The sequence below is a fragment of the Echinops telfairi genome, unplaced genomic scaffold (assembly GCF_000313985.2).
Source record: "Echinops telfairi isolate 266 unplaced genomic scaffold, ASM31398v2 ScPeMD7_1;HRSCAF=3_0, whole genome shotgun sequence".
Classification (NCBI taxonomy): Eukaryota; Metazoa; Chordata; class Mammalia; order Afrosoricida; family Tenrecidae; genus Echinops; species Echinops telfairi.
In genome coordinates this window covers 38,067,387-38,086,180 of record NW_022103896.1, presented here as the reverse complement: position 1 = coordinate 38,086,180, position 18,794 = coordinate 38,067,387, and the positions used below count along the sequence as shown (strand labels likewise).

Here is an 18,794-nt window from a genome sequence, read left to right as displayed (position 1 = left end):
GTCAGAACTAGTTTAATATCAACCCTAGCAGGCTGCAGGGTGGTCGTGAGAAGGCAGTAATATCCCGAGTATGAAAAATGTTTTAAAATTTCAATGTAAGGCATGAATTTAGGCCAAAGAACCCACAAACACAGGGATATAATGTAACCATGGGGTTTTGAAGTCCATTATGTTTTAGAAGGAATTTAACGTGTGGACATGCTATGTAAGGAGATAAACTCTCCGTGAGATATATAACTTGCCCATTCTGCAGGTGTGTGAAATGTTAGGAGGGAGAGGACTTCCCCCCACACACTGCAATTCTATTTTTGTCATCATAGTCCAATAATAGTTCCCTGGACTTTGGTGGATATGTATTTTTCCCCGGTCAATCTGAAAGTCTTTGAAGTGAAATGCATTTGATTCTGAGATTTAAAGTAATGGCATGAGGTTCTACAGACGGTCAATCTGAAAGTCTTTGAAGTGAAATGCATTTGATTCTGAGATTTAAAGTAATGGCATGAGGTTCTACAGAAATGATGACTGTGATATATATCTATAAGTTGGACACACTGAGAACAGCAGAGACCCAACAACGTAGAAGATATTCAATACCTTTGAAAACCCAGATCCTTACAAATTACTTACATGTCCTAGGATGATTCTGATTACAAATCTCATTTTAAATGAGGAAATCGAGTTCAGATGCAAAGGAGGTAACTTGTCAACTTGTGGTACATGAGTAAGAAGGGATGCTAAGGGGATGTGCAGTCAGTTATGACTCATGACCTACTTCCAACAGAATGACACTGCCCAGTTCCTGTGCCAGCCTCACAATCACTATGTTTGAGCCCATTATTGCAGCCAGTGTTAATCCTTCTACTTAATGGCCTTCCCTCTTTTTACTTGACCAGTAGGGAGACCTGGTGGTATAGTGGTTATGCATTGGGGCAACCACAAAGAATTCAACAGTTCGAAACCACTAACCACTCTGAGGGACAAAGGGGCTTTCTAATCCCATCAAGAGTTCGTCTCAGAAGCCCAGAGGGCAGTTCTACCCTGTCCTATGGGGTCACTAAGCGTTGGAATCAACTCAATGGCAGTACATTTGGTTTGGTTGAGTTTCTACTTTATGAAGGGTTTCCCAGAGTCTGGCATGATCCTCTGCCACAAGCACCAGTGTGTCTGTGTGTGTGTGCGCAGTTCCATGGAGCACCCCCACCCTCCATTGTGAAGGCCAGTGATGGTGGGAAAAATATTCAGTATTCTACTAAAACTTTCTCCAAAGAAATTCTCTAATATAACCTTCAAGAGGCACAAAGATCTTCAAATGCAAAACAGGACCAAAACCAAGATTGTTGATACGTTGTTGCAAATCCTGGGAAATTAACAGCAGTCATTCTCAACCTTCCTAATGCCGCAACCCTTTAATATAGTTCCTCATATCGTGGTGATCACCCCCCCAACCATACAATTTTCATTGCTACTTCATAACTGTAATTCTGCTACTGTTATGAATATGGCAACCCCTGTGAAAGGATTGAGAACCACTGATGTAGGTTTGAGGTTCATCAAGTAGTACTTTCTATACTTTCAACTCTGTAGAAGACATTTCCTACAAAAATAAACACAGAACTTTAGAATCTCAAAGGAGCATGAGAAAAACCATTGGAAATGTAAGGCTTGGACACATACGGTATTTAGGACAGACCACCTTTCATTTACGCTCAAGGTTGAGAACCTCATAACCTGAATGGCTAGTGTGACCCAATTCTTCAGGCTCCAGAGTCCATGTGCTATTTTGAAACCACCTTGCTTTTTGGAGACCTGTACCGTTTCATCCTTCATTGTTTTGTGAAGAGCCCGGGATTATCGGTGCGCCTGCTAACCCACAAAACCAGCAGTTTGAAGCCACCAGTTAGTCTCAGAAACCTATTGGGTCAGTCCTACAAGGGTCATGCTGAGTGGGCAAAGGCAGTGATGATAGGAATCATCAGTTTTGTACACCCTCCCCCCTCAGTCCTTTCCCATTGACAGTCTCCAGTTTGGGGCACCTAATCTTTGAGTCAAAAGGAAGGATAGTATGTAGATAAAGCTAGGGCAAAATCAAGAAATGGATAGGATAGCAACGTTTTTTGTCTGTTTTGCCTGAGTTAAATTTCTTAGCAAAGTCTGGTGACATTTCCTTTGTACCCAAGTAAGCCTTTTGAAGTTTTTTGGGCCCACTTTACTGTTTCCATCCCCCTCCCACCCCTTTGTGACTTGTGGAACCCACAATTGGATTAACCATAATCCTGTTTCCTCCCTGGTCCCCATGGCTTTTTGAGGACCCAACCACTCCCCTCAATGTAGATCAATTGTATCTATCCACATCCGCTGGTTTAAGTTGTCCCCCCATGGGTAGCATCTACTCTGAATTATGCATTCATTATTCATGCTCACACCTTAAATGACTTGCTCATTTAATATTTTAAAGCCTATACTACGACAGATAGCATTTTCCCCTCATTCACACTGAAATGAAGCTGTATAGCTCACTTGACACAGCTCATCTTTCTCATCTGTAGTTGGACTATCCACTGTCCACATTGTTTCCAGTTTTGTGGTCTCAGTGCAGTTGAAATTGTTTCTCACAGGAATTCCTTTTGTATGGTTTCCTGGTACACATACACAACAGTCTAGGAGAGACTTCTTGGATTGTAGAGGATTTTGCTTTCATTCTCATGTAGTTTAATACTGACTCCTGTATGACAATTCTAGACTTTTCCAAGTGAGTAGTGTATCCATTTTGGTATTTCCCCCTACACTTCAAATCAGCAAGTTACTCATTTATCTGTGCCCTCTTACAATTGTTGTTTTGCTTTTAGCATTTCTTTCATCTGGAGTTGACATTTACATGACATCCGTTATCAACAAATAATTGTGTGAAAACTTTCATGGCTTTCCGCTCCAATTTTTCAAAAAGTTCCTATTGCATTGCAATTCATCTTTTATTTGTAATCTTTCAGGTGTAGAGCACTGGGCATTTCTCCCCAACTATATCAGGGGTCACTGATGTGAAGAACCTACTTAGACAGCTAATCCTTACCCTTAATCATCTCATTGGGTTAACATTGCTACAAACTTGGTGATCTGCTGAGCAACTCTGTTGTGTGGACTCTGTTATGTAGAAAAAGTTCTTCAGGGGACTCCAAAAGTATAGTGACTAAATGTCTATGTTCAGCAGTGTGGCCACAAACATCTCTGGGCTAACATGCTATAAATTAAGAAATTAAAATGTTTAGCAATTGGATGCTAGAAACAAACATTTTAAGACCTCTAACCATCTTGTGGAATCCTAAAGCATTGAAGATGAGAAGCAGATTGCACACCATCTCTTCCTACACTACTCTTACAAAAGCAGTTTGATGCCATCTTCATCTTGAGACTTTTGAACATACTGTATATACTAGAATATAAGCCAAACTGAGCACCAGCCGAGGCACCTAATTTTACCACAAAAAACATTAAAAATGTGCTGAAATACTCAGCTTACACACAAGAATATATGGTATGTATTCCGCTGCTGCAACAAAAACCCTTAAGCAGTCCAGTAACTGATCCAAACCAAACATCCAAGAAAGCATAGCCCACATTGAAAATACTGACAGGATGTTCAAATTGTAGAATCAGAAATCAACCGATCACTTAATTATGAGGTGGCTAGTTTGGAGGTGAGGCTTTCTACTACTGTAGATTTAATCACAGAAGTCACATAGGCAATGCTACCCTGTCCTATAGGGTCTCTCAGTCAATGGCACTTGAGTCTTAGGCTGAACTTCCAGCTATTTCATGGAATAAACTCAGTGTAAGCAGTACCTAATGGTCATCTATCTCTGGCATCTAGGGTGATTGATGACAATTGTGCATAAATGTTTTCTTCAATCAGAAGAGTCAAGCTTGTTGAAGCATGATGGTTGGACAAACAAAAAATTTGAGTAACAGTAAGACTTCACCACTGACAGAGCCACCAGTCATTTAATCAGGATTTTACTTAGGTTGAGATTAAACCACAAATGATTTAAGAATGTAGCTTTGATGAGTCATGTGTTTTGAATTTGGTGTATGGGTGAAAGAAAAACTACTGCTGTCTCTAGTTAAGCCATGTCTTGTCATGCTTTTAATCCTTTCCACCGCACCCCACCCAGTCCCTCTTAATATGATTTGTATAGCACAAAATGACAATGGGTCAGAGATGCAGGAAGTTAAGCTGATCCCACTGCTGCCTCGCTCTCCATGGGACAATACTGCCATGGTCAATTAAAACAAACAAAAGCAATTCCAATACTTCATACACACAAAGCACAAAACTCCCCAAGTTCCTGGAACTAGTGCATTGTATCAACAAAAAGAAACTCAAAACTCTGGATTGGAGATTAAAAAGTTAACAGGTAAAAAATCAAATCAATGATTCATTTTGAATCCCAAGGTAAAATTAAGTCATATTGAAAATCTTTTAAAAGAGAAGCTGACATTTTAAAGGGATATAAGAGGTTAAATTAACAGGTAATATTAATGAAGCATACCATTTTTTCCCCCAGATTCAAACTAGATGAGTGATGAACATAAATTGCTAATAGGCAAATGTGGCATGTTTCAGATTTTATTTATAATCAAATGAGATCCATCTCCTCAGTCTAGCTTAATTTTCCTTAGCTTTAATTTATTTCACCTTCTTGGCCTGGAATCAGGAGAAATAGTCAAAAAGAATTTTAAGTGAAGATGCATTCTTATGTGGACCATTATTTTCTAGATCTTTTCTTGAAACAAAGACACCCTCCCCCCCACCTCCCCCATTGCACTTTTATTTGAAGGTAATACTGGGGACAATTTTCCACAAAGGCTGATAATTACCAATTTAATCTGAGGTCACAATAGAACAAGCAAATAAAACAGTATTTGGGATTTCAGTTTCTCACCCTTATCATCCAGACTCACTGCCTCCCATCATCAATATTTATTGAGCATTTACAGTGTACTAGGCACAATAGAACATACAGAAAACATTGTCCCTGCTCTTGAGGAGCTTACATTCTAAAGGGGGTCGGGTGGGGGAGAGAATACACCTTATTTTTGTGTGGTGTTTTCTGCAAGGTACTGAGGAGATAGTCTGTAAGGTGAGCCTTGGGATATAACTTAGCCCCATCATTATGCAGAGAAGAGAGGGAAAGAAAGGATTTAAAGGCAGACGATGACAGACCATTCAGGATAAGGAAGGCTTACAGGGAGATAAACACAATCTCACCAACTAAGGAGATGTGCTGCAGTAAATAGGATGAGGGAATCGTTTGTGGGATGCAAGCAAAGGAAGCAGGGTTTCTTAGACGTTGAGTGGAGCCAGAAAGATCATGCGGCCTTTTTCCAAGTACATGGCCACCACGTAGAAATGGTTGGTGACAAGACAGAATAAGGCTAAAAAAGGAAGGTGACCTTGTGCACCTGACAAATCGAAAGAACGAAAGGATCAAAATTGAAGGCAGGCGATAAGAATATTAAGAAAAATTTAAAAACCAAACGTGATTTGGAAGCACAAAAACAGTTAATGCTACCCAATGTCACAATAAACCAAGAACATTGTGGCTTCCCAAGTGAGAAAATGCCATATACCCAAAATTTTAATGGAACATATTAGTTTTTTCTGTTCAATCTCCCTTTCAAAGTAGAAACTAATTGAGGGGAGAAAGGGTAGGATCAGACATGGTTGGAACAGTAGTAGTTATATTAGTAGTATTTTTGCCATTATGATAACTTTGTATTTAAACTTGGTAAAAGCCCATTAGCTAGCTGCCGAGAGGGAATAAGGAATAAATTTCCAAAAATGTACAATTTCCTTTAGAGAAGTTTCAGAATCAAAAAAGTAATTTACATGAAGAGCTGTAGAGAAAGTAGTTGAAAATTCCATTCATAAAACTTTTATTCCACTTACATCAACTTAATACATGTTCTTAACAATTATGCTTGGATTGTTCATGAAAATTTCGTAAGACATTAAACAAAGCTAGCCATCATCTCAAATTATTTCCCTGTTAACTATTTTTACAGCACATGCATGTTAGGCAAGTATCAAAAAAAAAAAAATCACAAAAGCAAAAACCTAAAAAAAGTTAAATACATGGGTTTTTTTTACTGCTGCGCTTGATATACATAAAGTAATGGATACCAAGCAATTCGTTTTTACTGCATCTTTACTTGTACATTTGTTCTTAGGTTGCCTAAAACATTTAAATACAAAGGAGTGTAGCAAAAATAATGAAAGCAAACAGCAGGTAACTTTACAAATAATGGAATGTGAACCGTTTCTGCCCTTCTCCAGAGTAAATTGGGTCACAACTTTGTGTAAAGGAGCACGCACTTCTGCAGCTGCAGGCGAAGGTGTGCAGATTGTGTGTGTATTCCATAGATACACATGGCTCAACATGTACTATCCGTGGGATATCTATTTCAACCCCAGCCTTGCTACGTGCTCCGATCTTTAAAGTACCCACAATAACTACACTTGTGACTGGAACCAATTCTCCCTTTATCCCCCACCAGGCCAAACCAATATGTAGGCAGTTTTCTTTGCTGAGAAATGGAAGCAGTTTTAACACTGGCCCTCGTGAAGCCACAATGTACCAAAAGTACTATGCCAAACACTTCTAACTTGTATAAAAATTCCACATCCCCATATTGGCCATCTCAAGGTGAAAACAGGTAACTGGCTAACTGTTAACTGGCTCTACTCCCCTAATATTAAACATAAAAACCACATGGGAAATATAGAAATTCAAATAGAAGTAACATAAACCTGTCATAAATCGTAAACAAAAAACTATTTGTGGGACAGCATGGATGACAAATGGTCTACTGTGTAAATTTTAGAATGAGGCAGACAAAAGTTGGAAGGTTGGTTAATTTTCCCCTCCTTCTCCTGCTTCGGCTTCATCTCCTTGGGTATCCGATGTCCACAACTGTTAAAAGAAGGAGAGAGTTTTCATTTTGAAGAGAGAAAAAAAAAGGGTAACTTTTCCTTCTGCATATGTCAACCTAATAGAACATAAAGTAGTTTTAGTCGGAAGGCTCTGTTGAAAAGTAAGCAGCACTGAAAAGACTCTCTCGTATACATTTCACTGCATTCACCTCCCCCCACCATTTTGTAAGCACAGTAAGTCTAACAGGAGTGGTCTTCAAATGAGAGATAAAGGAGATAAAGGAAGATGTATTCATAGAAAGCAAAGAATACAAGAAACTATGAAGCTAAGCATTACAAAAGAGGAAGTAACAAATGCTGTTGGAAAAGGAGAGCTATGATATGCTAGCCGAGTGCAACCATACCAGAATATAGGATTCATCCTGACAGAAAAGACAATGAAATCCAAAAGTCAGCATCACATCGGAATTAAACTATGACTTCAGTTTTTCATACTTTTGTGAATGTATACAACTCAAAATTAAAGAATGAACACGAGATACAAGAAACAAACCCTCAAAGATGAGTTACTTTTGGAGGAGATGGTTGTTTCATAGCATTAGGGTTATAACTCTATTACACCTTTTCAGCAGCTTACGAAACTTCAACATTGTTGGTTCAACAGATTTCAATATAAACTTTAAAAAAAGCATTTTACTACTATACAAAGCTTAGGCTTAAACTTGTTTGTGGAAAAATGGAATTAAATGAGAATGTAATTTTTCCATTACTTTTGTAAACTCCTCAATATAATGACTTTAAAAGGGGACTTATGGAAAGATTGGCTCAATGACCTTAAATTATATGTGGTTTGTGCACAGCAAAAATGACACACACAAAAAGCAAAGCAAAAAAAAAAATTCAAATTATTTTTTTTCTATCTCCTAAATATACATCCACCCATTTCCCCCTTATGCCTGGAGAGAGGAGATATCTCCCAACGTCACAGTGCTAACCAAATGACCCAAGAAGAGTCTGTGTGCTGTTCAACAAAGAGTTAAGACAAGATGAAATTGCTCTAGTGTTTCTTTTTCAGTCCAATCCTCAGACTCTTAAATGCCCTATATAAACACACAAGCTCCCTTTTCAGGTCAATGGGTGACAATACTGTGTTGCTCAATCAGACTAAGACTCGGCTTTTGGGTGATGGGTTGAACCTTTTTCCTATTTAAATGATCCAACCAATGACGGCAGCTCATACTACCAAGGCTCAAAAACATGTGGCATGCGCAATGACAAGTGAAAAGTGTACATTTTTCTCTTTCTCAGACTCATGAGATACAGTACATTCACTAAGATGATGCTATACTGAACCTAAAAATCAACCAGTAGCTAAATAGGCTGCTTAGAAAGTGCTGTCAAAACATTGTAACTAGGTCCCAAGTTCTAACTTTTTAGAATGAGAATTCACATGTCATGGCATACTAGTGACTTGGATATCCACTCAGGAAAAGTAACCCATGAAAATGCAGACATCTGTACATCATTCTCAAAACATTTCCTCTCACCCTCTCACTGCCTCACTCAGTGGGCTCACTCTCACTCTTTCACTGTCTCTTTCACTGATTCTCACTGTCTCATTCCTCACTGCCTCACTCACTCTCTCACTGCCTCACTCACTCTCTCACTGCCTCATTCACTGACTCTCACTGTCGCATTCACTCACTGTCTCATTCACTGACTCTCACTGTCTTTTACTCCCTGCCTCACTCTCACTCACTCAGTGCCTCACTCACACTCTCTCACTGTTTCACTCACTCACTGCCTCACTCAAAAAAAAGAAAAAAAAAGAAAATGCAGACATCACAATAGAACAGTGGCCAGCATGCATACTTTTGACATGTCCTCGGGAAAGATCAACTGCTAACAGGAGGAGGATGTGGAGTTTGGGGAAGGAGAGAGCATCCCTTACGTGAGGAGGGTGACAGAGTAGCTGCAACTACGGACTTGGACATGCTGGCAAATGTGAGGATGAGACAACACTGATGACTATTGCCATGAGTCACACAGACTCAACAGCTGACTATGTAAGGAGGCAACATTTCAGACCCAAAAAATGCCTTCATGTACATTTAAAAAGTGGGATTTAAACATAGTCTCAGTACACTTTTGATCTCCCTCAAAAAACAAATTTTCTGTGACTGACCGGTAAAAACATGATTAAAAAGGGAAAGTCTTGGTCTAGGGGAAAAAACAACAATAAAGCAGGGACTGTAAGCAGATTATAAAATTATTTAAAGTTTTCACACTAGACATGTGAAGTGTCCTTGATACCAGTTTCTATAAGGTACTTTTATTCATATAGCTTTAATAGGATAAATGACAGAAAATAATCTTTTAGTAATCTGTCAAATAGTTTCTTAAACTGTAATAACTGATAATCTACAGTTATATATGATCATGAAATTCAGTTTAAAGACCCATTTAAATAATGGCCTAAGAGTTCAAAATACTCCAGTTAATTCACAAAACAACATTTAGAAGAAAATTAAAATTTGGAATTGTTCTGTTGTAGATTCAAGATAGCTGCTAATAAAGATGAGTCAGGTGAGACATACTAATTATAAAACAAAACACTGTTGTTGCTAGGTGCTGTCGAGTTGGTTCTGGCTCATAGCAACCTATGTGAGCAAAACACTGCTTAGTCCTATGCCACCCTCACAGGTGGAACCGTGTGTCAATACCTCACACATTGAGTCTTCCTCTTTTTGTTCCCCTCTACCCTCTGTTGACCGTTTACACCAAGCACAATGTCCTCCTCCAGGGTCTGGTCCCACTTGATAATATTACAGTCAGCAAATTAACTCTCACTGCTTTATTAAAATCCCAAGATTTTTTTTATTCATGTTAACAAAAACCATTTAATGGTGCTGTAATGTACTTACTGTCAAGTTGTCTCTCAGTAATTGCATTATTAGTGTGCTGTCTTTGTATGACTCTTCACTTAATGTATCAAGCTCAGCAATAGCTTCATCAAAAGCCTATGAGAAAAAAACCTATTTTAGTACTCAGATAATAAGGATTATTAACTTTTCATAAAATAAGTTAAATACATACGGTCTTTGCAAGAGAGCAGGCTTTCTCCGGGGAGTTCAGAATCTCATAGTAGAACACAGAGAAGTTCAGGGCCAGACCCAATCTGATAGGATGCGTTGGTTGCATTTCCTTTTTACTGATTTCAAAAGCTTCTTGGTATGCTTGTTGTGACTGATCCACAATCCCTGCATATTAAAGAACCAAAATGTACTGAGAAAGACTTGTACTTTAGCTAACACATGTTCTGAAATATAAGTTAGTAACATTCTTGACTGAATGGCACCCTTTAATAATAAAATAAATAAAACATAAACAGGTGCTCCCTGTAGGATAGATCACAATAGCCATGGGCAAACATCAAGTCATAAACTGTAATCATCTCAGTATTGTAGCATATTTAAAAGTATGCCCTACTCAATTGTTTTCTTGTGATGCCTATTTCTTATAATGGTATAGAAATATCCCTCTACACAAAACTGGCTTTCCAAAAAGCATATTTTCCTAACACCTTATTGGGCAGTAGATATATATTCTCAGGACTAAAAAAGAGCTTACCACTTTTTTTTTTACAGTATTTTTTAGTGTTATAAACATTTTCAAAACAAAAGTTTTTGCTTCAGAAAGAGACTCTCTACCATGTTATTTAACACAAGATTTAAAAAAAAAACAGCTTACCTTTCTTGTCATCACCAGCAGCAACCTCAGCCAAGTAACGGTAGTAATCTCCTTTCATTTTCAAGTAGAAAACTTTGCTCTCTGCTTGTGAAGCATTGGGGATCAAGAACTTTTCCAAAAGAGACTGAGGAAAAAAAGAAAATAGTAATGAAGCATTTGTAAAACAAACAATTTACATTTCTTAAAATCACAGTATAGTCAAGCCCAATATTTAAAACATCTATGCCATGATTTCTGAATACCAACAGGGTTAGCCAAGCCAAGTTTCAGCAGAGTTCAATATATTATTTTAAGCATTTGAATACTGATCCCCTCATCCCCTCCTGGCTTTTATTTAGGAACATCTTTTTAACAAGCTGGAAAACTTTCCATTTAAATGTAGTCAGGACAACAGAGCCCAAGAGCTCAACCCCTCTCAACTAGCTGCTCTGGAGGACTATTACTTTAGTAGAAATCAATACAGTAATGGACAATGCAAAAAACATTGCGAAAAGAGAATTACACTTATATAAGAATTACACATGTAAGAATACAATTCAAGTTAAACTTTACAAGAGGTAAAGCTTTGGAAATGTTTTATCTAGATTTTTGGCTAGTTAAGATTTACAGATTACATTACAGATTACCTGAAGCAAAATATATTAAAACTTCATCTAATGGTATAATTTTATTCAAAATCACTAGCAATAACTTAAAGCCTAACATGCTAATAATTATACAACTGATTTAAAGCAAAAAATGAGAGCATTGTCTATTATCACCTTAGTGTATGGGGGAAAGGGGAGAAACATAATGTAGTAGATTTAAGGGTTCAGAAAAAACATAAAAAGAATGAGGTAAAGATAAAAACAAAACAAAAACAACCCTCTCTTTCCTCCTACCAAGTACAAGTATACTCTGGAAATAAAGTCTATTTTTTACCGAGTTGAAATAATTTCAAGGGAAAAAAAAAACTGTCTCTTGGTTTCTCTTCTGGGCGGCAGCCACCCCCTGGTATGCTGCTGTATATCGATATGAGCTACCTGCATGCAAAAATAGTTTAGAAAATGCCTTTTAAATGTTAACTTTGTGTGCTTAGTCTGAAATGAGTTGCAATTACCCTGTACCAGAAGTACACTTTGGGAAGGACAGCAAATTTGTATTAAGTCTGTCCCCATACCTTCAGATTCAAAGACTTCTCAAATGAAAGAAAAAAAAGAAAAAGGTGTTTAAACGCATTTAAAAAAAATCATTTTATCCAGGACGGATGAGCCCTATAGGACCAGTGGTGTGAGTGGCAAAACAGGGAGGGTAAAGGGAGAGTGGGTAGGAAAGAGGGAACCGATTACATGGAACTGTGTATGACCTCCTCCCCGGGGGACAGACAACCGAAAAGTGGATGAAGGGAGACGTCGGACAGGGCAAGATATGACAAAATACCCATTTATAAACTATCAAGGGCTCATGAGGTAGGGGGGAGCGGGGAGGGAGGGGAAAAATGAGGACCTAATGTCGGGGGTTTAAATGGAGAGAAAATGTTTTGAGAAACGATGTACAAATGCGCTTTACACAATTGATGTGTGTATGGATTGGGATAACAGTTGTATGAGCCCCTAATAAAATGTTAAAAAAGAAAAAAAAATCATTTTATCGGGGTCTCGTACAACTCATCACAATCCAAACATACATCCATTGTGTCAAGCACACATTTATACATTTGTTGCCCTCATCATTCTCAAAACATTTGCTTTCTGCTTGAGCCCTTGGTAGCAGTTCATTTCCCCCCTTCCCTCCCAAACATATTCTTTTTCAAAATACTTATGGGTGCCTCAAACATCCGAGTGATGGTAAGTAAGCATTGTAACCTTGGATTTAAATTTGGCGCTCCATATTGCGTAACCTACTTAATCTTATATTTCAGTTGTATTTTCATCTATAAATTGGGATTACAAAAACTTCTACTAAAAGGTGTTGAGAAAAAAAGTGCAAAATGCCAGCTGTTGCAATCTTCTACATCACACCATAGAAGCTAGTTCATAAACTAATACTTTACAAGATATCTAATACAAAGCAAGATGCTGAAGATGAACCTAAGACACAACTGTGGAGTAACTTTAGGTTGGGAGGGATAGGTTGTGTTTTTGATTACATGGGCAAAAAGTTAATACCGAATTAGCTATAAAATCTACCTGAGTAAAGAATTAATGTGACGAAACAGAATTCATATATAATTTCAAATTAAACAGGGAAAAAATGTATTAGAGAAGGCCCCATAACATTGTGAGCAGCTCTCTAGTTCACTTTACATATACTGAAAACTATTCTATGAATCACTTGAAATAATGAAAAAACTGACAGCTGAGAACATACATGAAAAGAAAATGTCCATCTAGGTGTCCCTGTTTCATATTTTACTACTTCAACACAATTTATATATTCTTTTATTCTCCAGATACTTTAGTGCCATTTTACTAGGTATTGAGAATGGGACAGCAAAACATTCTCTGAATGCATGGATGAGGGCTCGCTCTAGCAGGGAAGAAAATGAAAACATCTTAATTGTGCCCTTCACTTTTGAATGATTTTATTGAACCCACTCAAGAATGGAGAGGATTAAAATCACAATCACATGCGGTTAGGGAAGGGTGAATTACTCTAGAAAACAAAGTACACATGGTTTGTTACCATGGCAAGATGCCAATGAATACTACCCAATTTAGCAATCTATGAGTAGTAACTTGTGTCTATTAAAATATATATATATATGTTTAAACCATTGCACTGGAGTAATGTATACTGAACTAAGAAACTAAGAATTAGTTCCCTCAAAGTGAACACTGGATTAGCCCTGCATCTGGCTTAAAGCAACTTTGTTTTTTCTCACAAAGAGAACTTAATAGGAGTCTTCCAGCAGAGAGAAACCACCCCACCACAGCTAGCATGGGTCTCTGGAGCTTGTCTCTATAGCAACTTTCCAACTATTAACCAGACTCCAAGGAGACTGAAAACTAGCTGTGATTCCCTGAATTGGTCTCGTGAATATCAACTGTGACAAATATCGCTGGTGAGATGCCACCTGAAGTTGAAAAAGGAATAAAGTGGCATATTTACCTATCATACCTTTAGATGTCATAAAGCTAACAAACCAATAAGAGTTTTAAAAACTGATAAAGACTGGATTAAAAGTTAGATTTAATAGGTCTAACACTTTGTTCCAAATATGAATTATATTAAGAACAAAACTGTGGTAGACTTCTCTAACCACTGTTCCAATTCTGGACCTAACCTTTAAAGGTCTGGCAGCTTCCCCCTTTGCTACACTGGAGCCCAAAGCCAAACTACCCAGCTGGAGAGAGAGGGGCCCCATGCAAGCCATAGGTGGTTTACTCTTGCTAAGTACAGCCAGCTGGAGTAGGTCAGCCTCAGCTCCACTCTCAGCTGAACAAGCCAGGCATCCAGATTCAAGCAAACTATTAACTAGAATCCACAAGTTACCAGAGGGCCAGATTACTTTCCCCCATATAAATTAATAGTCATTGCTTATACACTATTTCCATGTAGGAAAGGAATCATACATAGCAAAAACCCTTGCTAACACCAGAGGAAGAACTCACTCACCAAACACAAGCCAGCCAAACCACAGAACCATGAAAAGAATGCTGGAGCCTTGCTTTCTCAAAGCTCAATTTTATAATGTGTCACTAAAGCTTTTACAGAAGACCCACATTAGCACTGGTTTTAAGGAAATGGCAGAAATCTGAAGAGGATTTTCACTTTTATTTTAAAAGCTAAACTAGCATCCACTCTTTATTTTGCAGCTAGTAGCGTTGAAAAGGCAGTGCACCACCCAGTTGCTTCCCAGGGCAATGACTGCAACTCAGCATCAAGCCACCATAGACTTGCACTGGGTTCTATGAGCACTGTCAGTCTAGGGTTTGTGCATGATCTGGCAGCATATCTGGGAGGCCTGAGAATAATAGGTTTACACTTGTATATAAATTAATGATAATTTCTTATCCACCATTTCAGCTTAGTAACCATCCACCTTTGAATAAAGGAGGAAACTTGTAAGGCATTGTCTTAAATTTTGGATGGCTCACTATAAAGAAATAAGTAACAGACAGGTAGGTATAAGGCTATCTCTAATTTTAGTAATCATAACCAAAATCATCATAGTAATCACACACAGCAGTTTTGAACACGTAGATTAAGTACTTTCTGTTAAGTATACACTACAATTATGGCGTGATTTTTATAGAGGGCAATGAGCCCTCACTTCGAACCATAGCTTGTAAAGGTGAACTTCGCATCTTACCCATATTCCTAACACGTTACATTCTCTGCCTCAATATTGTGACATCACTACTAAAAGAGATGTGAAGACTCGGTGATATAATGATTAGAAATCAAAATGCAGGAAAAAGATTCAGTTCCATATTGTGCTGATGAAACAATACATGGATTTTTTTAATGTATCAAGACAGACACTAACAAATTGTACAGTGTGCAAGAGAACAAGGAGAAATAGTAAGGAATCTAAAGTGTCATGAGGTCAGAAGGAAAGACTTGGGCATTAAGGTAAGACAGGAGAGCCTCCAGAGGACAAAACCACAGATGCTAATGAGCCAGAGAAAGGTTTCCATTCAAGACGGGAAAGCACTGTCGGTATGTTCCAAAAACTGGAAGAGGGCCTTTAGACAGTGAGCTCTACTTTTCTTCAAGACTTTTAAAAACTTAAGGATCACTTGGGCTATTTTGTAAATGGGACTCATAAACCCGAATGTGGTCTCTTACCATTTTAAGAGTAGACAGAGGAACATCCTCTGAATTAATTATAATAAAAAAGCAATTAAATGTTAATTTGTCAACTTAAAAAGGAAAAGGAAGCAGCACCAATCAGAAGGCAGGAGAGCCAAGAAAAGCAAACTGAGCAGAAAATACGAGGAAAGAACTGTAAGCGACCCTTTTTTTATAGCATACAAAAAGTTCAGCAAACATTCCAGGTTAGCTAAAACACACAGCCTACTCGACTACTGCAGAATGACAAGGAGAGCAACTTGGGGCATTGCAGGGATCTGAATTAAAAAGGGTGAGACCAAAGAATTATGTAATAAGCCAAGTAAATAAAGCAGGCCAGGAGCAATACCTTGAACTATAAAAGGAGAGGTAGGTGGACTACTGATATTCCTTAGCCCAAACCAAACTCACAATCATCTAGTTGTTTTCAACTCTTGGTGACTCTTTGGAAGAGGGTGAGAACTGCCCTTCATGTGTTTCCAAGACTGTAACTATGGGATTAGAAAGGCTCACTTGTAAATTCCTCACTCAAACCACCTTCCTCACCTAGATATAATTTACAACAGATTGAGGTATTCAGAGTAAACCCGAATCTGAACCACATATTAATAACCATTTTCTTAAGTAGTTTAAGCCAATCAAAGCAAATTATCATTAAGAAAATATTTGCAATGGCAACATATGTACAAATATGCTTGATACAATTGAAGTATGGAATGTTCTAAGAACTTTAAGAGCCCCTAATAAAATGATTTAAAAAAAACCCAAAATGAGGTTTGCAGCATAGCAACTTTAAAATGAACTCAGCTAACCAACCAATCAATCCTGTCCAGAAAAAATCTTCCTCTCAGTCAGCTCATTTCCTTTTACTTGAAAACATCACCTTGTTCTCCCAAATGTGGTTCTTTATTCTAAAACAGGTATGCTGTCTAGAAAAAACCTAAAGATTAGTAGCAACAAAGGCTTCTTTACTGATAGTTGTTTAACTTTTAAAAAAAGACCCCTTCCCTTTTAAGTTCTTAAAAATTACTGAGGACCCAAAGAGCTTTTGTTGATGTGAATTATAACGGTTAATGTAACTTTATTGGAAATAAAACATCAGAACAAAAATTTCCTTAACTTCTTTTAAAAAGTCTGTCTACTGCATTATTAACAAACAACTTATAGGAGAATTTTGTTTAAAAAACAGCTGGTGAGAGAAAGTGGGCTGTTTGAAAATGTCATACACACTGACTTAACAGAAGACAACCAGTTTCAACTTGCTTCTGCCTGCACTGTATGTGGTGGTGTTCCAGTTGAAATAGAGGAAAACTTTAAAGCTTTCTAAAGTTATGTAGCTGTCCAGACCAGGGCACTGAAAATTAGCTGTCCAAAACTCTCATTTTGACTTTTATCTTTAGCCAAATAGTTATCATTTAGTTCCCCCTAAAACAGGTTCATTTCATTCATTCTCAAGAAAATGCGTGCCAAAGAGCAAGTCCCAATAAACATTGCATGTCTCCAGTAAAAAGGGCACTTAATTTTTGAAAAACACACACTCAAAAACACAAATATTAAAAAACCTGGCTAGTTCAGCCCGGAATCCAGACAAAAAGCACAGCCCCCTTCTGGGTGAAAACCACCATTACTTCCCATTTTGCCACAGAGAATAACCAGTTGCCTACTCTCCCACCCCCTCTGCCCGATCTTAGTGATAAGGAGCCACCGTTTTAGTCACTGGTGTGCTTTTGCACTTGTAGTGTTACCAGTAATAACTTAGCATACACACAAAAATTTCGACCTCATGGATGCCCCAGAATCCTGGGGTCAATTTGAAATACACTTTTTAAACTATAATTTGTGCTGTCTTATTCTATTTCAGTCTCTACCTAATCTTGTGTTCTCCCTGCAGCTGTCTCCTATTCAGCCTCAACCACGTTTTTTCAGGCAGTTTTACTCTGACACACATGGGGTCCTATGAGTCTGTGTGTTTTTTATTTTAAAGCATCTCATATATGAAAATACTAACAATGTACAATCTATCAAGGGGTTATGAGGGTGGGTGGGGGGAGCTGACACCAAGGGCTCAATAGAAAGTAAATGTCTAGAAAAGAATGAAGGCAACATAAATACAAATTTGCTTGATGCAAGCAATGTGCGGATTGTGACAAGAGTTGTAAGAGTCCCCAATAAAAGGATCTTTTAGTAAAATAAATAAAAAAGAAAAACACCACTGACTAATAAAAAAAATCATCTCATAAAACAAACTCACTGCCATCGAGTGGATACCAACTCATAGCAACACCACAGGACAGGGTAGAACTGTCCTGTTAAGTTTGTGAGACTATCAGGAACTTAAAAAACAAAACAAAAAACGGTCTTTCTCCTGAGGAGTGACTAGTGGTTTCGAACTTCAGACCTTGAGGATAGCAGCACAACCTGCAACTACCACACCACCAGAGGTACTAAAATAACCAATAGGCAGCGCTTAAAATAACAAAAGGGTAGAGGAGATATTCACATATTCTAATTTCTGCTAATAGCTTCATAAATGTTATTTACCGTATATACTCGAGTATAAGTTTTTCAGCACATTTTTAATGCAGTTTTTGTGGTAAAATTAGGTGCCTCAGCTGATACGGGTTGGCTTATACTCAAGTATCTGTGGTAATACTATAGACCAGTGGTTCTCAACCTTCCTAATGCTGCAACCCTTTAACACATTTGCTCATGTTGTGGTGACCCCCAACTATAAAATTATTTTCATTGCTACATTACTGTAATTTTCCCACTGTTATGAATCATTATGCAAAGATCTGATATGCAGGATATATTTTGTTACAAATTGAACATAAATCATAGTGCTTGATCACAAAACCAGTATGTAATTATATATTGTGACGTATTTCTAATTGCAAATAAATGAAATTTTGTCTTGAAGCATGGTGTAGTATGGGTAATAGTCTTCACGCCAGGTACTCGTATGTGGGTGGACCTGCCTGGAGATGGTTAGGAGCGGTGCCTCGATTCCTAAGACCATCAGAAATATGTGTTTTCTGATGGCCTTAGGTGACCCCTCTGAAAGGGTTGTTTGACCCCCCAAAGGGGTTGCGACCCACAGGTTGAGAACCACTGCTATAGACATAAAAGGAATGAGGTCTGATGATAAAGAATGAAGCTTTACACACACACACAAAGCCTCACAGAATAGTATGTATATAGTCCAGTAATGCATATCCTCCTTTAAGAATAAAGATGTTACAAAATAAAAATTCATAAATTTATCAACGGTTCATGATGGAGGGGAAAAAATGAGGAGCTGATGCCAAGGGCTTAAGTAGAAGGCATATGTTTTGATAAC

General features: G+C 37.9%; 1 protein-coding gene across 1 annotated transcript in view; it reads right to left on the bottom strand.

The window, feature by feature from the left end:
• Nucleotides 1–6,846: 6,846 nt before the first annotated feature.
• YWHAZ (tyrosine 3-monooxygenase/tryptophan 5-monooxygenase activation protein zeta) overlaps nucleotides 6,847–18,794 on the bottom strand; it is a 27,616-nt gene continuing 15,668 nt past the window's right edge. The window contains exons 3-6 of the mRNA XM_004697455.2: nucleotides 10,679–10,802; nucleotides 10,025–10,188; nucleotides 9,853–9,948; nucleotides 6,847–6,968 (exon numbers count right to left, since the gene is read on the bottom strand). Coding sequence (XP_004697512.1) covers nucleotides 6,909–6,968; nucleotides 9,853–9,948; nucleotides 10,025–10,188; nucleotides 10,679–10,802 — 444 coding nt within the window. The 3' untranslated portion in view covers nucleotides 6,847–6,908. The remainder of the gene's footprint in view (nucleotides 6,969–9,852; nucleotides 9,949–10,024; nucleotides 10,189–10,678; nucleotides 10,803–18,794) is intronic.